We start from the raw sequence: 18,690 nt of genomic DNA on the forward strand, positions 1-18,690 counted from the left end.
CCTGGTTGGGCGTGGTGGCGCTGCTGCTGGTAAAGGGGCGCTACTCGCGGCTCCTCCGTTTCCGGATCCATACCCGGTGCTGCTAGTACGATTGTCCTGTTCCATACACAAGTTCTCCGGGTCACCATGGGCTGGCAATCTTTCACAGGCCATTCTCTCTGGCCAGGAGAATCCATACTGTTGCATCAACGGTGCGCAACCAGCCCGTGCTCTTTCACAAACGCTTCTACAAGCTGGAAGAGGTTTAGTGTACTCGGGCAAGCATATCGGGGTATACATCGAACAGAGGAAGAATTTCAAATCTGGCGAACATTTGATTTCGACCAATGGCCAGAATTGATGCACCTCTAAGCCAGCCTCCTCTTGGTTGTCGTGATTCAATTCGTTCGGCATGGCCGTTAGATTGTAACCGATTCCACGACACATTGGGATCGTGATCTCCTCGCATCGACCGTTTCCGTTAACAGCTCCACCGCCTAAAGACGAGTGTCCAACGCCGCTACTTCCACCTCCAACCACGCTGTTACCAGAACCAACCATGCTACCGGAAGCCGAGCCACTGCCAGGCACGACGCCTACCATCGACGACGACGAGGCAGAAGAAGAGGAGGACGAAGAACCGCTCGATACCGAGCCCACGTTGCTCACTGGACTGATCGCTGATTCTAATCGCACGTTCGGTAATACTGCCAGCAGCAGCAATGGTAACAGGGACGCCATCGTTCGGCTTGGAAGCAGCTTCGTCCGTCGAACGAGTCCCATTTTCCAACGTCGTTTGCTTTACTCCTGCGTGGATCGCATCACTCCGGCCTGAAACACAAAATATTATAGTGTTTTTTAAACCTTTATGAATATCGTGTAGTTCAAGTCGTATCAACCTATTCGGAATTCATTTACGTGAAATTTATTTTTTGACTGCTTGGTCATTAACGAGTAAAACACGGGTTCGTTCGGTTAACATACGCCATGAAAGAAACACGAGACCGTTCCGGGATAATTCGTGCAATTTTTCGTGTTGCCTCGCGTTTTAGCACGTTTCTCGTTAATGCGTGTGTCACTGGTTCTGGCCAAACACAAAGCGTTTCAGCTGGCGCATACAATGTATGCGTATCAATTAGGTTAATGGATGGACGTTAACGCTCTGGTATCTTTCAATTTCGCTGCAATCGTGTTTCGTGGAATACTGTTTTTGTTGCCCAATTCATGGTCGGAACTGGAGCGTACTGATTAACTATCCGGTCTACTTTAAAATAATATAAAGTTATTTAGCCGGTGTATTTTAACAGAGAATAGGCACGCGAATAACACAGAAATTTATTCAATTTATTCAAATTAGAACGATCAGACTAGCATAATGACGATCAATTTTCCGGCATGCGCGAAAGACTCGGGAAGAAACAAAGACAAGATTTAAATAATCGTTATTATTCGAAATAAATAAGTTTTAATTTATCTTTAATTAAATAAAATCAAAAACCCCACAAACCACTATCTTCGCCGCTCATCATCCGTCTCGCTCCGTAATCAGCCATCCCCTAAATGTATTCCATCCTCCATACGTTTTCGTTCGAACAGGATGCAACAAAAACGTGTTCAATCTCAGAGGCCCTTACGGTGGTCCTAATTAAACCCGGGAACGAAATGGTTCTCGCCAATGGAAAAAAAGACATCGGCCAGAGTTGTAGCTAGCATAAGATTATATAACGCGAACGGTTGAAGGCGATCAACCGGCCGGTGCTCGTATTTGCATAACCACCCGCCGAATCTCGATTCGTTCGTTAAGAGGCCGCCGAAAGACGCGACCGTCTGCGACCCTAACGAACACGAAGGGCGCGGGGTTCAGGTGGCTGCCGCATAAATCAACGTCCGACGAGGCTAGATCCTTCGCTAGAGATTCCAAGGCAAAGGGTATACACACTCGCACAAGCTTCTATACGCTATGTGAGAAAGGAACGGAACTCTCGATTGGCACGCCATGCGCGTCTCTCTGGATATCTCTCGCCGAGAAAACAGAAAAAGAAACACGACGAAGAAGAAGGTGGAATTGGAAGGTGGAATAGGGCAAAGGAACGCGTGGAAGCGGAGCAGGCACGACGTGACGAGCGAATACGACGAGAGCAGAAAGGTTAACGTGCAATGGAGGGAGCATCAGCCACGGGACGACGACAGTCGGTGGATCTTATAATAGTCGGGCCGCGGAAAACACGTGACCGGAGCGAAATGTTATTGTAGGAGGCGGTGTTAGTTTTACCGTTTGTTAACTGCTAGCACCCCGAGACGCACGCGTTCCCCGAGCTATTTATACGATCTAAAACCCGCCACTGTGTTGCATCTTCGCGAGAACGACTAACTTCTGCCCCTCTCTCCTCGTCTCCTACGAGGCTACGTGTGTGGCTCGTGCCGGAACGGAGATTGACGCGTGCAAGGAAAGGATCAGGGAAACGATCCTGAGCGACGTAGACTCGCTGCATCGGCAGATGGAAGGATTGAGAGAGAACGGAGTTAAGCTGACTTCACACAGAAATATACAGTACTACCGCTTACAAGAATCGATTCAACGATGCAAGTAGAAATTAATATTAAGGATCTAATATCAATATAGCGTGGTACTTTTCTAATGAAATTAAGAAACCGAATAAAAAATCGAGTCGATCGGTTTAACTTTCGAGAGGCTCGTGTTTCTACCGTCCTAACATTCTTCTGTCGTTGGACGCGCACGTACGAGTACGTTCGTGTGAAATTAGCCTAAGAAAGCGTTACGGTGAGTCAAATCGTGTGGCTGTCTAGTCGAGACGGATGTGTATTTTCCTCCCTTGCCTGGCTTCCGGTTCAGAGCCAGGTCTAAGCCATCCACAGAGCCTGTATTCGACGTTTTGCGGTATTAAGCCGTTCATTCGTCATGAACAATGGTATTCAAACGAAATGCTGCCTCGAGAGACCGGGACGAACCGGGAGGATCGAGGATCCTTAAAAAGCTCCAGTCTGTAAAAGTTGCAAATATGCAAGTAGTCAACCTCGTCGATCGTCGTCGTCTCGGAGTAGAATACTCGCGAAACTCGTGCATCCAGCGCTGGTTTTAACAAAGAAGGAGCGTATAAAAGGCGTCTCTATCTCGCAGAAGCTCTGTGCTCAAACACGAGAAAGGTCAACTGGCTGGCATGTTAATTCGATATTCATGGCATTCGGTATGCAGGTTCGTAACGTCTGAATGGACGACTTCGATCGGTCTCTTGCGATGTCTTCGCGTTCGACAGCACCTTTTTTCGTTTCAGCCACCCTATGTCGTGCCTCTCTGATATTTGAAAGCACGTGACTCATGCGAGTGGAACCCACGCCCGCTAAAGACACCCCTTGAATTTAAGGGGGAGCATGTGAACGTGCACCTTTGGACCTTTGGTGTCGACCATTTTTTACTACGTAAGTTTAAAAGAACGATGACGATTAGTTCGATATGACTTTAACTCTCGAGATCAGTTATACCAGTGTATTCTCGGTGAAAATTCATCGACTAACCTTGTCATCCAAATATTCGAATTTCCTTCGAGTATCCGTTTTCCCAATTCTCGAGCTTGAAATATCTAGAATATTAAGAGAAAACGACAGGAATAATAAATTACCGCGACACCTGCAACCTTCTTCCAGTCTGGACCGACATCGAATCGAAAGGATCATCGAGCATTTCCAAAGAGTGACAAGCGGATCGATTAATCGCTCTCGTATCATTCAGCCCTCCCACTCAGCGCGTCTCACAAAGCAATTAAAATCAACGAACCTGCCTCCAATACATCTTTCAGAGTCCAACGTAAAACAGCGGACAGGAAGAGAACGCGCACGCCTTTTCGATTATTAATCCACGTGGCCTCGCCGTCGTCGTAATTCATCCAGCCAAACGAATCCCACTCGTTCGCTCGCGCGAGCACCTTATAGCGGAACACGGTCACGCGCGATTCGACCGATCGATCGTTAATCGTCGAAGAACAACGTGCGGCGCTTATTGACGCGTCAGAGAGGCCTGGCCCACGACCGGGAAATTATCGCGTTCGAAAACGCGATACTCCGTGCTTCATCGCCGCGGGAACAAGCTATCGCTTATTATTCCGGGCTCACCTTCGCGCTCCTTCCCTCTACGTGACCATCGTACACCGCCATTCACCATCTTGTCTCGTGGAATACGGCGTGTTCGTGATGAAGATGATGCTTTCCCTCGCCCATTCGCGCTATAATTTCCCATTAAGGTACATTTTCGCGGGATACTTTGGACGTTCCAGAAGGGGAGAGGATGGTGGATCGTGTCGGGTAATGAATCAGTTTTAAAGGCCTCGCCCTTGCCAGGAATACGGCTCGGCCCCGCTGCCGGCGTTGTTTGGCTTATGATTTACTCCTCTCGCATGCAAATCCTCCGTCACGTCCTTCCGTTTCTTTCTGAAGATGTGGGCGAAACGAGAATACTCGCCAGGAAATTTTTCTTCCGACGTCTTGTGATTGCGAAGGGGCGTTCTTTATTTAAGGGGTTGTGGTCCGTTTGGCGAATGCTCGTTTTATTCTAATTTTTTGCGGACTTGCTTCGTCAAACGATAAGCTTCTTCAATTCAGACGCTTACGACTGTGACAGTAATTATTAAGCAAAGGAATTATTGGTTTCAAGTAAATCATGGTCAAAATTCGATTTATTCGGGCAACTCTGTCGACGCAATCGATGAATTTCAGTTTTTACGTATTTCAATAAACAGACTAACGAACAGCGTTTGGAACAAATATTAGCACCTAAAGTAAAGACATTTCTGATAATGCAAATCCAGCAGAAGTGGTATTTTAACAGCAACAAATGTTTAGTAGATATATATACATGTATTATTCATACTTCGTTTCGATTTATTTACTGGCTTCTTATTTGAATATATATCGAAGCATCATATTGAACCACATATTGAAGCATCGAGATATTAAGTACATTTGATTGACAGTTGCATTTCAATGTAAATGGTTCAAGTGCCTTCATTACGTTATGAATACAAAAAAGATAAAAGCGTCGGTATAAATTCCAAACCACGAGCGATTTTTTAAAGCTGTTGATAGATCACGTACGAAAACAAACGTCGGCAGAACGTTACGTAAAAAGAAGAGGGCCCGACCAATTGGATTTCTGAGCAGGGATTCGAACTCGAATTTTTCTTTCACCCGTGCCTGACTGCTTTAACCAATTAAGCTGTCCAGCCTGTCAACAGATCCTTTCCCCGTGAGTCACACGCTCATAACGGCCTGATAAATGCGGGCGTCCTTGCTCACGTACGAAATTAAGATTTAAAAACCAATAAAAAACACATCAAATTTAAGATCAACCTTTCCATTACCAATTAGAAATACTCGTCTACGACAATGGTACTGAAAATTCGCTTCACGATTATGAGAAACGTTATACTCCGTTAAGTTTTGCCACTGTTATACGCATACTCGCTGTTATTCCCAACGAAACAATGAGAACCACAGCAATAATTTTGTATGGTAATTACGGTAAACGTTCGGATACCAGCTATTATTCCAGGAATAATGAGTTGATTGATGAATAGTTTTAGATTCGCGTGCAACGGTGGGGATCGGGTAATTATCATTATCATCGGTACTTCATCAATGTCTAATTTCTACTGGATTTCCATCTATATTAGGACTGCAATACAGAAATTGAATAGTATCGGAATTTCCGAATGACATTATCTTCTTCCATCGGAGACAGCCTATTATACCTGTGTTGCGTTGATTAAAGAGATTAAAGAGATATCGTGCATTTCGTAATTCGATTCATCGTGATAAAAAAATCAGAGATTGCAACTTCAATTGCAACGAAAAGTATGCCATTATAGTCGCCGTGAGAGAACTTTACAAACATCGATAAATACGTGTCCGCTTTTAACCCTCGTGCGTTTTCTACGTGACAATGTGACAGGTTGCAATAAATATAAATAGACAGGCTACGTCTTACATTATTCCGGAATAATGCGAATAATATTATTTCAGAATGCATAACAAACGTTCGTTCTTCTACTGCTTACTTGATTACTCTCTTCCTTCGACAATTTTTAAATTTCCTCCTTTTCCGATTTCTTACATCTCGTCAAATATCTAGAAAGAGCAAAAGATATTTTTCTTACTACATAAAATGCGATTCGAGTCGCAAAGAGAATTATCTCATCATTGCGTTGATTTACCATTAACTCAGTGAGTGAATTAACGAGACATGGTTGAGATTCGAAAAACCTGGAAAACATTTAGAAACGACGAATAAAACTCTATACTCTTTTTTAAACCTGAATAATTCGGTACACCGAACGCGCGAAAGCGGATATCTGAACTGAACGTCAACCATGCCGTAACAACTGCGTTCGTCGCACAACGAACACTTTCAGTTGAAAGCATGACGCAGCAAAAAGGGGGTCCTTCCCTCCATCTTGTCAAAATACCGTCACTCGGGATAACAAACCGTAATTGAAACTAAATTCCATTGCACACAAGGTACAGGCGACGCGCGTCGAACGCCATCAAGAGATCCTTCGTGGAGCGCGCGTGTTCGCTCGAGCGAATCAAGGAGGCATCAAAGCTAAATGAGAAATCATCCCGGGACACGGAGCTGGTCGATTCGTCTCGGGGGCATCGCGTTTTCTCTCGATGGTCGCCTCGCGGAGGGGTTTCTCTGATCGGCGCGCGAGAAGCGGCCAATTTGTCGACGCCAGGTGATCATAACTCACGGCGAACGAGCCTGCGCTCGACGAGGACGCGGCAGGAAATCGCGTGAAAAGGCTCCAGGCTCGAGTTCACTCGCCTCCGTGGTCTTTGGTCTCTACAACGCGTGGTCGTCGAGAAACTTTTCATTTTGTTGTGCGCTAACTTAGAAAATAAAACAAAGGTCTTTGGAAACAAGAATAAGTCTTTTATTCGAGAGAAAAATCGAGAATAGAACGATAAGAGCGAAGGTACGCCGAACCATCCACAGGCTCTAGAAAAAAATTCTAAACGGTGGAAAACCTTTGTCCAAGCGAATTTGAAGGTCCGCCGAACTAATTTAATTCAGTTTAGTTCAATTCCTGATTTCCAGAACAAAACTTCGATAGAAAATAAATTGACTCGCGATTGACTGAAAAAGCATAGCAGAGTTAATCGTTCGTGGTCGCGTTTCCTTTTTCGATGGCGAAATATGCGAAATATATCTGTGTTCTTTGCAACAATTATCGCACAAGCATAAATTAAACGTATAAACTAGTCTTCCATCTAGAGACAAGCCTATTCCGTGGTTCGGTTGAACAAAACGTAGGGTTGTGTCAAGCTCGCGATAAGCAACGTGGAAGCCGCGTATACCGAGCTTTTCAATTTCCTCGATTCGCTACTTACAAGGGCGATAGAGTCCGCTTTCTACGGGCCGCTAAATACAGCAGGCGGAATAATAACGCGTCGAAACTCCATTACGATTTGAAAGGGGGCTCGAGGCAGACAGCGGCGCGCGCGAAAGGATTAACAAGTTTGTTTCACCGCGCAGACATTTAACGCGCCGATATATAGCCTTCTCTCTCCATGCAGCAGCTCCCATGCACGGGCTGCTTCAATTATTAACATTCCGCGTCGAACCCGTTCCAAGCGCGCGTATTCAGCCTGTCCCGCGGCGCAGCTCGCGTTTACTCGTTCGCTGGCTCGCGTCTAGCCCCGCAATAAGACGAACGAACAGAAGGGAGACGCTACCACAGACCGCGAGACTGCGAGCGATTTCGTTGTTCGTGTGTCCCAGTTGCTGCCCTCCCCGAACCGTTCTCTCCGGCTTGAATTCATGATTAATGCGTGTGACGCGCGATTTGATATAAAACCTGACACCGCGCGCCGTCAGTTTTGCCAACTAACGAGCGCGTCGCGCGAGCACCTTATCCATACCTCGCCATAAATCAAAGCGATCGCGCGGAGATTTATGCATCTTTCGGGGCCATAGGATTTCTTCTTTCGGCCTGTGTGTGGGTCTGCCCGAGTCTCGTGGTTCTCGTTTCGCGAACAAAGAAACGCGTTTCTGGGATTGCGTATCTTTGATGTATGGCTGTTACCTTTGACCGGAGGCTCGTGACGAAATTGTCGGAGGAGCGTTCATCGAGCCGAGATTTCTCCTGTTCTTTACGACGGTTTCTGGGTTTTTAATTGAAATTCTACGTGTCGGTAGGTTTTTTTTGGAAGATTTATAAGAAGCTTGCGTTACAGGGTTAGACGATGCCTGGAGATTTCTCGAGATTTCGCAATCTCTGAGAATGCCCGGCTTAAATTCGATTCTAATCTCTTTACTGTTACAGGCTTTCGAGAAATCTGACAAAATTCTCTGACACTTTCCACGACGTCTGTTTAACAGAAGATAAGAATGCTTTCGAAGGAAACGCAAGAATCAAATTTTACTCGATCGACCGAAATGATGACAAATTTATCGAGTGATTCGTATTTCTCTGCGATCTGCCTAGATTATTCTTTGCTTTAGCTTTTTGCATCGATTTAATGGTTTCATTTTACAACGTGCAACAACGTATACTGGTGATACAAATTATAAATCCTACACTTGGTATCGTTGTAAATTCAGTAGTAGATATCCCGCACTCGTAAAACAGAAAATTACTCGATAAAAATTCATTCTGTGTTGCAAAATTCTTGTTTACCACGTTCGAAAGATCGACAAACAGCCATATCGAACAATGCGTGAAATTAACGTTAAATTACTACACGTTCTTGAAAAACGTACGCTATGTGTCAATGAGACAAAACCTTACCGTTAAAATTCCGCAAGGCAAAAGTTCTATGCACTACACAAGCTAGAACTTTTCAAGCTAGTAGAGACAATGAAGGCAGAAAAATCCGTCGTAAAACTTTTTCGTACCGCGGAGCACGATTTCTATTCTAACGACGTTAATTCACTCGGTTAATAAGCAGCCAAGCTATCTGAACGGCAGCACGGTGGAACGCCGACGAAACTCTTTCTATTTCGAACAATATTCGGCAAAACGAGCAAAGCTCTAGACACCTGTTGCGACTCTAACCGGAAAACGAGCCACTTTTCCCCGGTAAAAATCCGCCCTCGCGACGAACAGTCGCCACTCCGCCGTCCGAGCTGCTTCAGAAAACAAAAATCCTCTGCCATTCGTTTAGAACAGCCTCTGGCGAACCATTCGCGAATCCGCCGACTTCGTCCTATTTTGATACCAGTGGAATTCCATTTGTGTGAACCGTAAAAACAAGACTCGGTGATCGATCGATTCGAGATATGTCATTCAACGAGGCTCGTTGAAAATTTCATGAAAAGTAAATGGAAAAATTAACTTTCAGACAAATAAATGCATAGAACGCTACCAGGAGTATCTAAAATTTGAAAAGTATAACGTGGAATTCGCTTACCCGAAATAATATTTCTATCGTTTAAACGAGAAGCATAAACGAATTGTCGCGATACAACAGAATTCATTTCGACGAACAAATAGTTTCTACGTTCCTACATAATTCGCTAATTTTCTCCATTGAAATTCAAACAGGTAATAGGAGTACGCGCGCAGATATGTAAATGTGCACTCGATTAACCAAAGTTCGCTTGATCAAACACCAACTGAAACGTTCCAACAAATGAACTTCGACTACATCCCGTTTGCTCGGAACTTCGCGTGGCTCGAGTTCGATTTACGGAACAAAAAGGGTACGTCGTCGCGAGAATCGTATAATTCATCGCGAATAAACAACGAGAGGCGAAATACAGGGTCTCCCATAAACGGTGAAATTAATTCCTTCCGAGAAGCTCGATCGGGGGCAACGGTGTTAATTATAGACGAAACATGCGCTCAACGTTCGATCCGTTCTCTCTGGACGGCGAGATCTTCGTCCCGATTGGTCAAGAGGAAACCTCGAGGCGGAATTTCAAATCGGCGTCCCGTCGCGCGACGCGTCGTTGCATGATGGATCGACAAGCGGAGAATAAAAATCGCCAAAGGAAACCGCCACGAGTTATAACAGCAACGATAGTGACGAGGAACGTCTTGAGAAAGAGGGAAGAGGAGAGAAATCGTGAAACACGAGTGACCTACGGGTTTCGTGGAAGCCACGAAAGAAGAATAAATTCTGTCGAATAAATTCTATTCGCGCCCCGCGACCACTCTTCTTCGTCCCCCTTCCCCCCCTCTCTTTCCTTTTTCTATACACGTCGACGTTTTTGCATAAATTATCCTGTTACCACGGGAGGTCTGTCGCGAGGTTGCTCCTTTCTCGATAGGGAAAATATTTGCGAGCGTGGGGAAGCGTATCCGGCGACAGAGTGACGCTCGTTTTATTTCGCGCTTACCCGGCTCGTCTCTCTTTTGCGTCTCCCCTTTCTCTCCTGCTATTTTGACTCTCTCTCTCTCTCTCTCTCCCTCTCTCTCCTCTTTTTTACTTTTTTCTTATTCTTCGCTTTACTTTTTAGTTCTTTTTTTTTTCGTTCTCCGATTCTTGTCCTTTGATATTTCGTTTTCTTACGGAGTCGTTTCGATTCCAAGTAGACGCGTGGAGACCTTGACAATCTCTCGCGAAAATATACGAGCGGAGATATTTTTTTCGCGCCAAGAGAGTGGAGAAAAGATCGTAAAAATTCGAGTTACGATAAGAATTTGAAGGCTGTTTCCTGGGGCGGGATATGTCCCTTCTTGAAATTCAAGGGTATTCCCGCCGCCGCGAGAGGGCAAATTGTTGGCGCGTTTTTCGAACACGGAATGGTTGGTATCGAGACGCGCATTCTTCCGCGTAGACCATAAAATATTCTTACCAACTTGTGCAAAGGGTAGAACTTAATTACGATATTTTTTGCTTAAAAGACACGAAATAACACTATCAATTTACGAAAGTTTACACAGTTGTGAACGTACAGCGGAAAAGAACACGTAAGATTACGATTCCTTTTCGTACTCAAAACACGTTATCATAGCTATACACAAATTGAAGCGATTCTTTAAAATACAGCGTCGTTGTGCCGTTTCCAACTCGCATAATCTAAAAGAAGATTAAAGAACTTCCTGGAAAACATGTTTCTCGAGTTCTTTCTTTTGAACCACTCTATATGAGCTATAAACGATATCAAGGTGCTATAACTTCAAAATTACATCTCAAGTCTTCCAAGTAAACGTTGGTTTGCGCTAGCGTTTTATTGTACGTAATTTACATAAATTAGGATAAGACCTTGGAGTTGATTAAGAGTTTCTGGAATACCCGGAGGAGAAGTCCGGGGATGACGAGATGGTATCACGAAGATGTACCAAACTTTGCGTAGGTATATATCTCTATAAATCGATTCAAATTACTCGCAACATCCACAGGTACAGAAAGTCATCTTGTACGGATTTAAATGACGAAGCGTTAAAAATATAGCGGAGAGCAAAGGAAGTTAACAGACAGGTCTCTACTTTGAAACTCTACACCTCCACCTCGATATCACGTTTCGCGGTTAGGTTTCACGCTTTCCATATTAAAAATAACGACATTAATAAATTGTCGTCTCACGTTGTAAAAGGCGTGCGAGCAACAACGTTCGAAAAGATGTCTCGAAATGATATTCCAATAAATTCGCGTATATCGTTCCGCGACATCGATACGTATGTACTTTAGCTGCAGCTTGGTCCAGATCGGTGTGATTAATCGGCAGATCGACGAATAAAAATTCATTCGAACAATGCCCGATTCTGCGACCTCTACCCATGTTCCTAATTTTCAATATATGAATTTCAATCTTTACACTTTACACGACTATTTGGCATTTTTTCAGAATTATCCGCCAATTCTCAATTTTTCGTCTCGTCGATTCATTTCGTCGTCCGATTGACAATCGTCGATGCAAAATATCATTTGCGGCAAAAGAAAGAAATTCGTTAGTCGATTAAACAACGATTAAAGGTGTAACATTTATATAACGTCTGTTTCTAGAACGAACGAAACAGAATCAGAATATTAAAAATATAAATTGTTCGTATTTTCCTAAACTTGAAGGTATCGTTCGTTTAATTCCACGGTTAATCAAATATCAGTTTCGTTTTATGTTTATTCTTCTAACGATAAATATAAAACATCGTCTTACGAAAAACAGCAACGAGATGACCAACGACATACTTCACCGGTTAAATGACTTCAGGCCTTAACCAAAAAGGAAAGAAAATGTAGAAAGTTCTTGCGAGGCTAATCGCACGATTAATGGCGGCAATTAATTAAAATTATGCCCGCTTGTTTCGTAGCGATCGATCGGATGAGAAGCACTGACGAGTCGATGCGGACAAACGGCAGATAAAATATATCTGCTGTCGCTCGAAACATTTTGCACGGGACGAAGATATACGTCGAACGACTGAATATGTACAACGTTACGAGAGAGAACTCGCCAAAGAAACCAGAATTTTATATGTGTGCGCACTCGATGAAAAATCGTCACGGCGTTTCTTCGTCGCGTCGGTCGATTCTTCCAGGACGTCCAATCTCCACGGAAGTCGATCTCATCGCCGATTCCCTTCGACTCTTCGGAATGACGCGATTACAGCGAATAGTGATTTATCGGTAGGTTACTTCAGGTACCGCGTTGTGCAACGAAAATTAAGTGCGACGTTTCGCCTGGGTTTTATTTAATTTGACATTTTCTTTCATATTAAGTTGCAGTTATCAAATCGCTTTCGTTTTCGATTAAAAGATTAAAACGATTAAAAGACGCGAATACTTGTTCGAGATTTTTGTTACCTGATAAATAAACAATTTCTAACAAATAAGGGTCGTTTAAAAATGGAGAATTAGTATCATCTACTAAATTATATGAAATTCTCTTGTGCCACTCTACACTGTGCAAATTCTATGATTATTTTTTCACGAAGGAAATATTCTATTCCATATTCTATTTAAAAATTCGAAGATACGCTTCAATTGCATATAGTCTGCACTCCAGTTCCACCAAATTTTTCTTCAATGGATAAAAATAAAAGCAATTCGTGTTTTTCCAACTTGTTGCGCGTGCAACTTCAAAAGAGAAGTTGAGCTTTATCTACAAAATGTACGCTACGCAAACAGAACGGATAAATTCGCTAGGTTGTCCCCATAAAACGTGGCGTGAAAGCGCGTCGCGATTCGCGCGACACACGGCCGCTATTTAAGCGGTCATTAACGCGATTCGTGTAAACACAAATCACGATCCGCGTTAATAACCGGATGTCCCAGCATTAATTAACGCCGCTGGCAGCCGTGACACAGCGCGACGGGAAAGTGCCCCGTAAATTCGAATTAAACTCATCCGCAACGCGCGATCGGCATGTACGAAGCCCAAATCCCAAATTAAATATCGGATCGTAACGAATCGCGCCACAGATTCTTACCAATGGACCGGCCGTTAGTTTCCCTTCCGTCCAATGGAAAACCACGATTAACGGGCCACGGTTTCCATCGATACGCCGTTTGCGTAATTTTCGCGCGCGTTGCGTACGATTTTCGCTAAAAAGAAGCGAACCGAATCGAAATCGAAGCGATCGAGGCGCGATACGCGATCGAACGTGGTGCATCGGCCAGATCGATGAACCGGCTGGCAACGCGTTTCCGGTCGAGCTGTCTGTTCCATGAATTCTACGCGGCATCGTCCATTTATCGACGAGGCGGATCGCGATTAAAATGGCAATCGAAACGCGAGCATCGGCCGATCGCATCAGGAAATTTGAAGGTACGTACCCTTCAAAGCCAACGAAAATGTGCTCTATGCGCGGCTTACGAGCCTGTAAAATATCTTTTTTTCCGTTGCATCCTACCGATCGCTGCCAGCCGTTGCTAATAGGGATCGCGAGTTAGTCATTTTTCTTATCTCGGGATCTACGGATACGTACCTAGCTAGAAATTCGAGCGTTATGTATTCGATGCGGATGCTAATTCTGGCTGATTAAAACTGTGCATGGCGGTGATGTGGATATTACATCGATGTAATCTTCGGTGGTAAATTTTTTGAAGAATACCGATAAGGGAGATCGTACATCGATATTTCGATATAGGATGACACAATCGTTGAAGGCTATATATCAAATATTTTGATTTTACGATTAACATGCATACGCTCTTCTCGGAAAGATTAGATATTCGCTTTTAGCCAGATAGAAATACGATTAAGTATACTTGTTTGTTTTTTCAACTAACAGATACGGCACGGTCTGTTCTTGGAATCCTAGTAGGAAAATGTAATTTTTCGCAAACTTATATTTTATTCCGCGTAAGTCGATCGATTTATTGTTCTGCGTCGATAAAAATGTACTTGTCGCGAGCGTTTCTTTGCCGTGATCTTCTAGCAACGACGTTATTGCCTACGGCATGGACTCTATACACCATTGCCTACGGACATTTCATCAAGCTCAGCGTACTCTGAGAAAAACACGACTGCAGGGTCCACAGATGATCGCTATATCTCGCCTTGTCTACGATCTCGTATCCGAGTTAAATTAATATAATCCCAACGTTCTCCACTGCGAGTCGTGCAACCGCTTCCATTTTCTCGCGGAACGAACGCTATCAAACTTTTCCGTAGCGACGGTGAACTTTTACGATGCTCGGTCACCATTTTTCCGTATTACTCGCCGCAACCGGAACCAGGATGCCGACGATATTACCCACGGAGTGGAGGCAGGGAAGCCCTCCCGGCGTTTGTATACTCGTTGCTCGGCGTTATCGCGAAAAAAGATGGGCGGTTTCGCGAGCGTTTCTAAGATTGGCCGATGGAGAGAAACCCCGAGAGCCAAACGGATACGAGAACAAAACTCGATTTCGCTCGGTGCTCGTTCCCCGGACGAGTTTATTAAAGCTATCCTCCGCCACGACGAAGAAACACCCACGGTGTGGCGAAGAAACAGAGAAACGCGACGAGAAAAACGCGCGAGAGGTGGAGAGAAACGGGAGGGCAAGTCGCGAAAGGACCGATAACCGGAACTATTTATTAGAGCCCCGGGGGCGATACGCGCTCGCGAGCAACCGAGCCACGCTTTGCCTTTATGAGATTATAAAGCACGCTTTATACGCGTTTTCATGCTGCCTCGCGACCCATGCTCGAGTCTAATAACTCTATATATCTTTGGTCCGAGACAGCAGGCAACGGTGGCGGACGCCCCGCTTCCTTTTTCGAACGCCTGACACGCGCGTAATCGCGCGAGACGCGACCACGATCGACAGGTAAAAACCGTGCACAGGTATTCCCGATAGTCGCCCACGTCAGCCCGCTAATATACGAGCTCTTCGACGCGCCGAGCAGTTGCCACCGTGGAATTAAGCCACGTCGACGGCTTTCCTGACGCGTGCGTTTCTCTTTCGTTCGAGGGTAGAAATTGATACGTATGTTACGAGTTAGAGATCGCGAATATTCACGCCAATCCACCTTTTTACGCTCGTTTTAGTACTAGGAAATATCACTTTGGGTATTTTATATAGACGCCATCCTGCACTCTCCGCATTTTTCCACCTCCAAACGTCCCGTAAACGCGTAAAAACCCACGGTCTGGTCACGAGGGATCGACAGTTTAGTTTATTACGATTGCGTTTAGACAGTGACAGAAGATCTTACCGTTACGCGTTTGTGGTGATCGTTAGAATATTTCATTGCGTTCAGAAAAATATGAATTTGCATGGACATTCGCATCGTTACGTGGACGTTAGAAACAGCTTCTAGGCTGACAGAAGAAGCAAATTGATTAGTCGCACTGAAAGTACTGGTAATTGGATGATTAAAACCGAAGATAAGATATTTTTCTTCCATCAAAGGTTGTAAAATGGAGTCGATTTCGCGCGAATCTCGCAACGCAGAAAACAAAGTGTACGAAGCTTCATCGCTATCGCTCGATCGCTTGTTCCGAAGCGTATGGGAACCTAACCTTAAGTCGGCTGGCAAGACATTTAGAACGAATCATTGAGCTTAGGCGCATATGAATAATGGATCGGTCATATGTGCCGGTATGTTCATCAAGCGAGAAGCAACGATAAATGCAGAGATGGTATCTTTCCAATACACGTATCCTACCACGTTATAGAAACAACTTAAAATCATAAAAATTCCTTCGTAATAAATAAACTTTTATCGATATCCGCATATCTTTACAATGTTTCTCGTTGCCATTTTTACGATTTCTTTCTCGGAAACCGCAACTTATTAATTTTTCTTTTCTAAAACGTAATCTTACTCGTAACATTTGTTTTTATTTCCGAGAACATGCACGAACAACGTAACGTTTTCTTCGTAAAAAGTAACATCCGACTTAAATCCTCGACTCTGCAACGTTTCACTCGCGACGAAGGACAAAGAGAAATACAGCACGGAAAACGAAGACTCGAACCCCGGTGATACTCCAACGTATCGTTGGCCGCGTAACTCGACGAAGACAGGCAGGAAATAACTTTCCAATCCGAATTTAACTCGGACACCAAGCGACTAGCCTTCCGCACCTCGTTCCCGACGCCTATTTTCCCTGTCAAAATTCGGATACCTTCGACTCGGCAATAGGATACGACACATGGCCGACGCGCGTATTCGACGTCGCGAGAAAACAAACACGTATTAACGTTACAGTGCGGAAGACTCGAAGGACCGCGGAGAGCAAAAGACGGAGAGAAGACGAGCTTACGGTTTCGAGCTACGCGCGGTGAATTTCTTTTCAACTTTGAACGAGAAACCCTCCCCTTCTTGCGGTCTCCGTCCAAGCGAACGGGTTCGTAGCCGAGGAAAGGTGAAACCCGAGAGTCCGCTGCGTCGCGAAGGAAGTGGTCGGGTATTGGGATCCACTTTAAAGTTGACACCTCGCGCGTTGGCCCGTTTTCTCGTTTCGCGTTTGCTCGTTAAGGGTTGGGGTGGAGAGAGGAAGAGCGGGCACGCGGTTAGGCCGTTGCCGAAATACCGGTTGCGTGTTTCGGTGTGCGATTACGATGGCCGTCTGCATCCTGATCACGCGACACCGTCGCGCGTCTCCTTTCCTTTCTCTTCGTCTTTTCTTGTCTCTCCCTCGCGAAACACTACCCCGGGGATAAATGCGCGCTGCATGGACGGCGGGCGTGAAAGAGCGTGGCGGAGACATCGGAGAACCTTCGTCCAGAGCCGCGTCCAACCACGTTACAACAAAGAAGAACGAACCGGCATTTTTCTTGTTTCTCGCGAAGCGGCTTTCGGTATCGTCGTTTCGACGATTTGTACGATGCAGCGAAGAAAAGAATTGAGAACTTTCGCGTATCGAAGCGTTTAACGAATCATCGGGAATTGTAAAAAAAAGGTTGTTAACGTTTGTCTGCAGCGATGGCAAACTATCGATTACACGCTATAAAGCTAAAAGAAGGCTCGACAAACAAATTTACGCACCTACCGAAACAACCGTAAACCGTAACTTTCGCACTTTGCCTCTCGCGAGTTTCTTCTTTCCACTATTCGAACCTAACGCGAAAAACCATCGTCAAACTTATCTGTCGCCGCATCGCCATCAAATTTAGCTCGGCAACGCGTTCACTCTTCTCTACCAAACGGCTTTCAAATCCTCGACCACGAGCACAAACCTCGGGAACATTTTCTCCGGCAATCGCGCGGCTGACTATCGCCGTGACATTCTACCCCGTGAAACGCGTCAGTGGCCGAGCGAGCAAGCGCACAACTACTGGCATTTCCACCGTGGAACAATAATCCAGGGGTTAATGGCAGCGCGGTGTGCCACGAGGACAGAAGCGGTTCGCAGTCGCTTTTGTCCTAGCTGGCGAGTTTACTGCTCGCTCGTCTCGTCGTGGGGCATGAGTAAACGCGGCCAGGAAAGGATTAAACAGGCGCAGTCACACCGCCAGCCCTTTTCCATTTTTCCCTGGCTACGTGCTTGCCGTAGCTTCTTCGCGTTTAGTCGACGATTTTACCAAATTTTATTTTATTCTGTTTAACGTTTCTAAGAAAATCGGATCTGCTGGCTTGTCAGGTATGCCGTGAATTTATCTAATTCCCAACTAGACAAAAGTAGAGAATCGACAGGAGATTATTCTACGTAAAAAATAAATAGAAAAAGGCAGCATAAAATTGCTTCGTCTTCGAGAAAGTGAAAAGCGATAAAGCGAATCTGTTAACTGGAAAAACGAATTAACTCGTCATCCGGCTTGTCGATACTTTGAATTTCGATAGTAGCTGCTTACATATTCGTGGAACAATTTACTCATTACTGCCGCTACTAACGAAAAGTAGATTGTAAATGTCCAATAATAATCATGATGACGATGACGACGATGATGATAAAATAATAATAATAATAAGACGTTCAGGAACGAAAAGCGACGCGATCAAATTTTACTCGGCATTTGATTTCCGTTGCTGCTTCTGCTCCAAACGACTCAAATCGGTGCAAAGCGAAACATATTTTAAAAGTAACTAAAATTTCACTGTATTTTATTAACTGGATGGTGGCCGCGTTTAACGCGTCCCTAGGATCGCATGCGCGCGCAAACTCAATTTCTCTTGCCTCGTACCTAACCAACCCCTCCTTTACCACGTTTCCTCTCGTTCCGTTCTCTGTATCTTCCACCGATCCACCACGTGCACGCTAATTAATTAGCAGTGAATTATGGATTCGCTGGGCCCGTTAATTGGACCCGTCGCTCCTCCCGCGGAAACGACGCCCGATGGCGTGTCCGCTTATGTTCCGCGAGCGCTTCCTCCTCGCC

General features: G+C 44.9%; 1 protein-coding gene across 1 annotated transcript in view; it reads right to left on the minus strand.

Annotated features, from left to right (window-relative positions):
- Positions 1 to 18,690, minus strand: part of LOC100744444 (frizzled-2) — a 94,510-nt gene that overhangs the window by 1,749 nt on the left and 74,071 nt on the right. The window contains exon 2 of the mRNA XM_033320081.1: positions 4 to 810. Within this exon, the coding sequence (XP_033175972.1) occupies positions 4 to 762 (759 nt within the window). The 5' untranslated portion in view covers positions 763 to 810. The remainder of the gene's footprint in view (positions 1 to 3; positions 811 to 18,690) is intronic.

Source organism: Bombus impatiens, unplaced genomic scaffold (assembly GCF_000188095.3).
Source record: "Bombus impatiens unplaced genomic scaffold, BIMP_2.2 scf_0235, whole genome shotgun sequence".
In the NCBI taxonomy this organism is placed as follows: domain Eukaryota; kingdom Metazoa; phylum Arthropoda; class Insecta; order Hymenoptera; family Apidae; genus Bombus; species Bombus impatiens.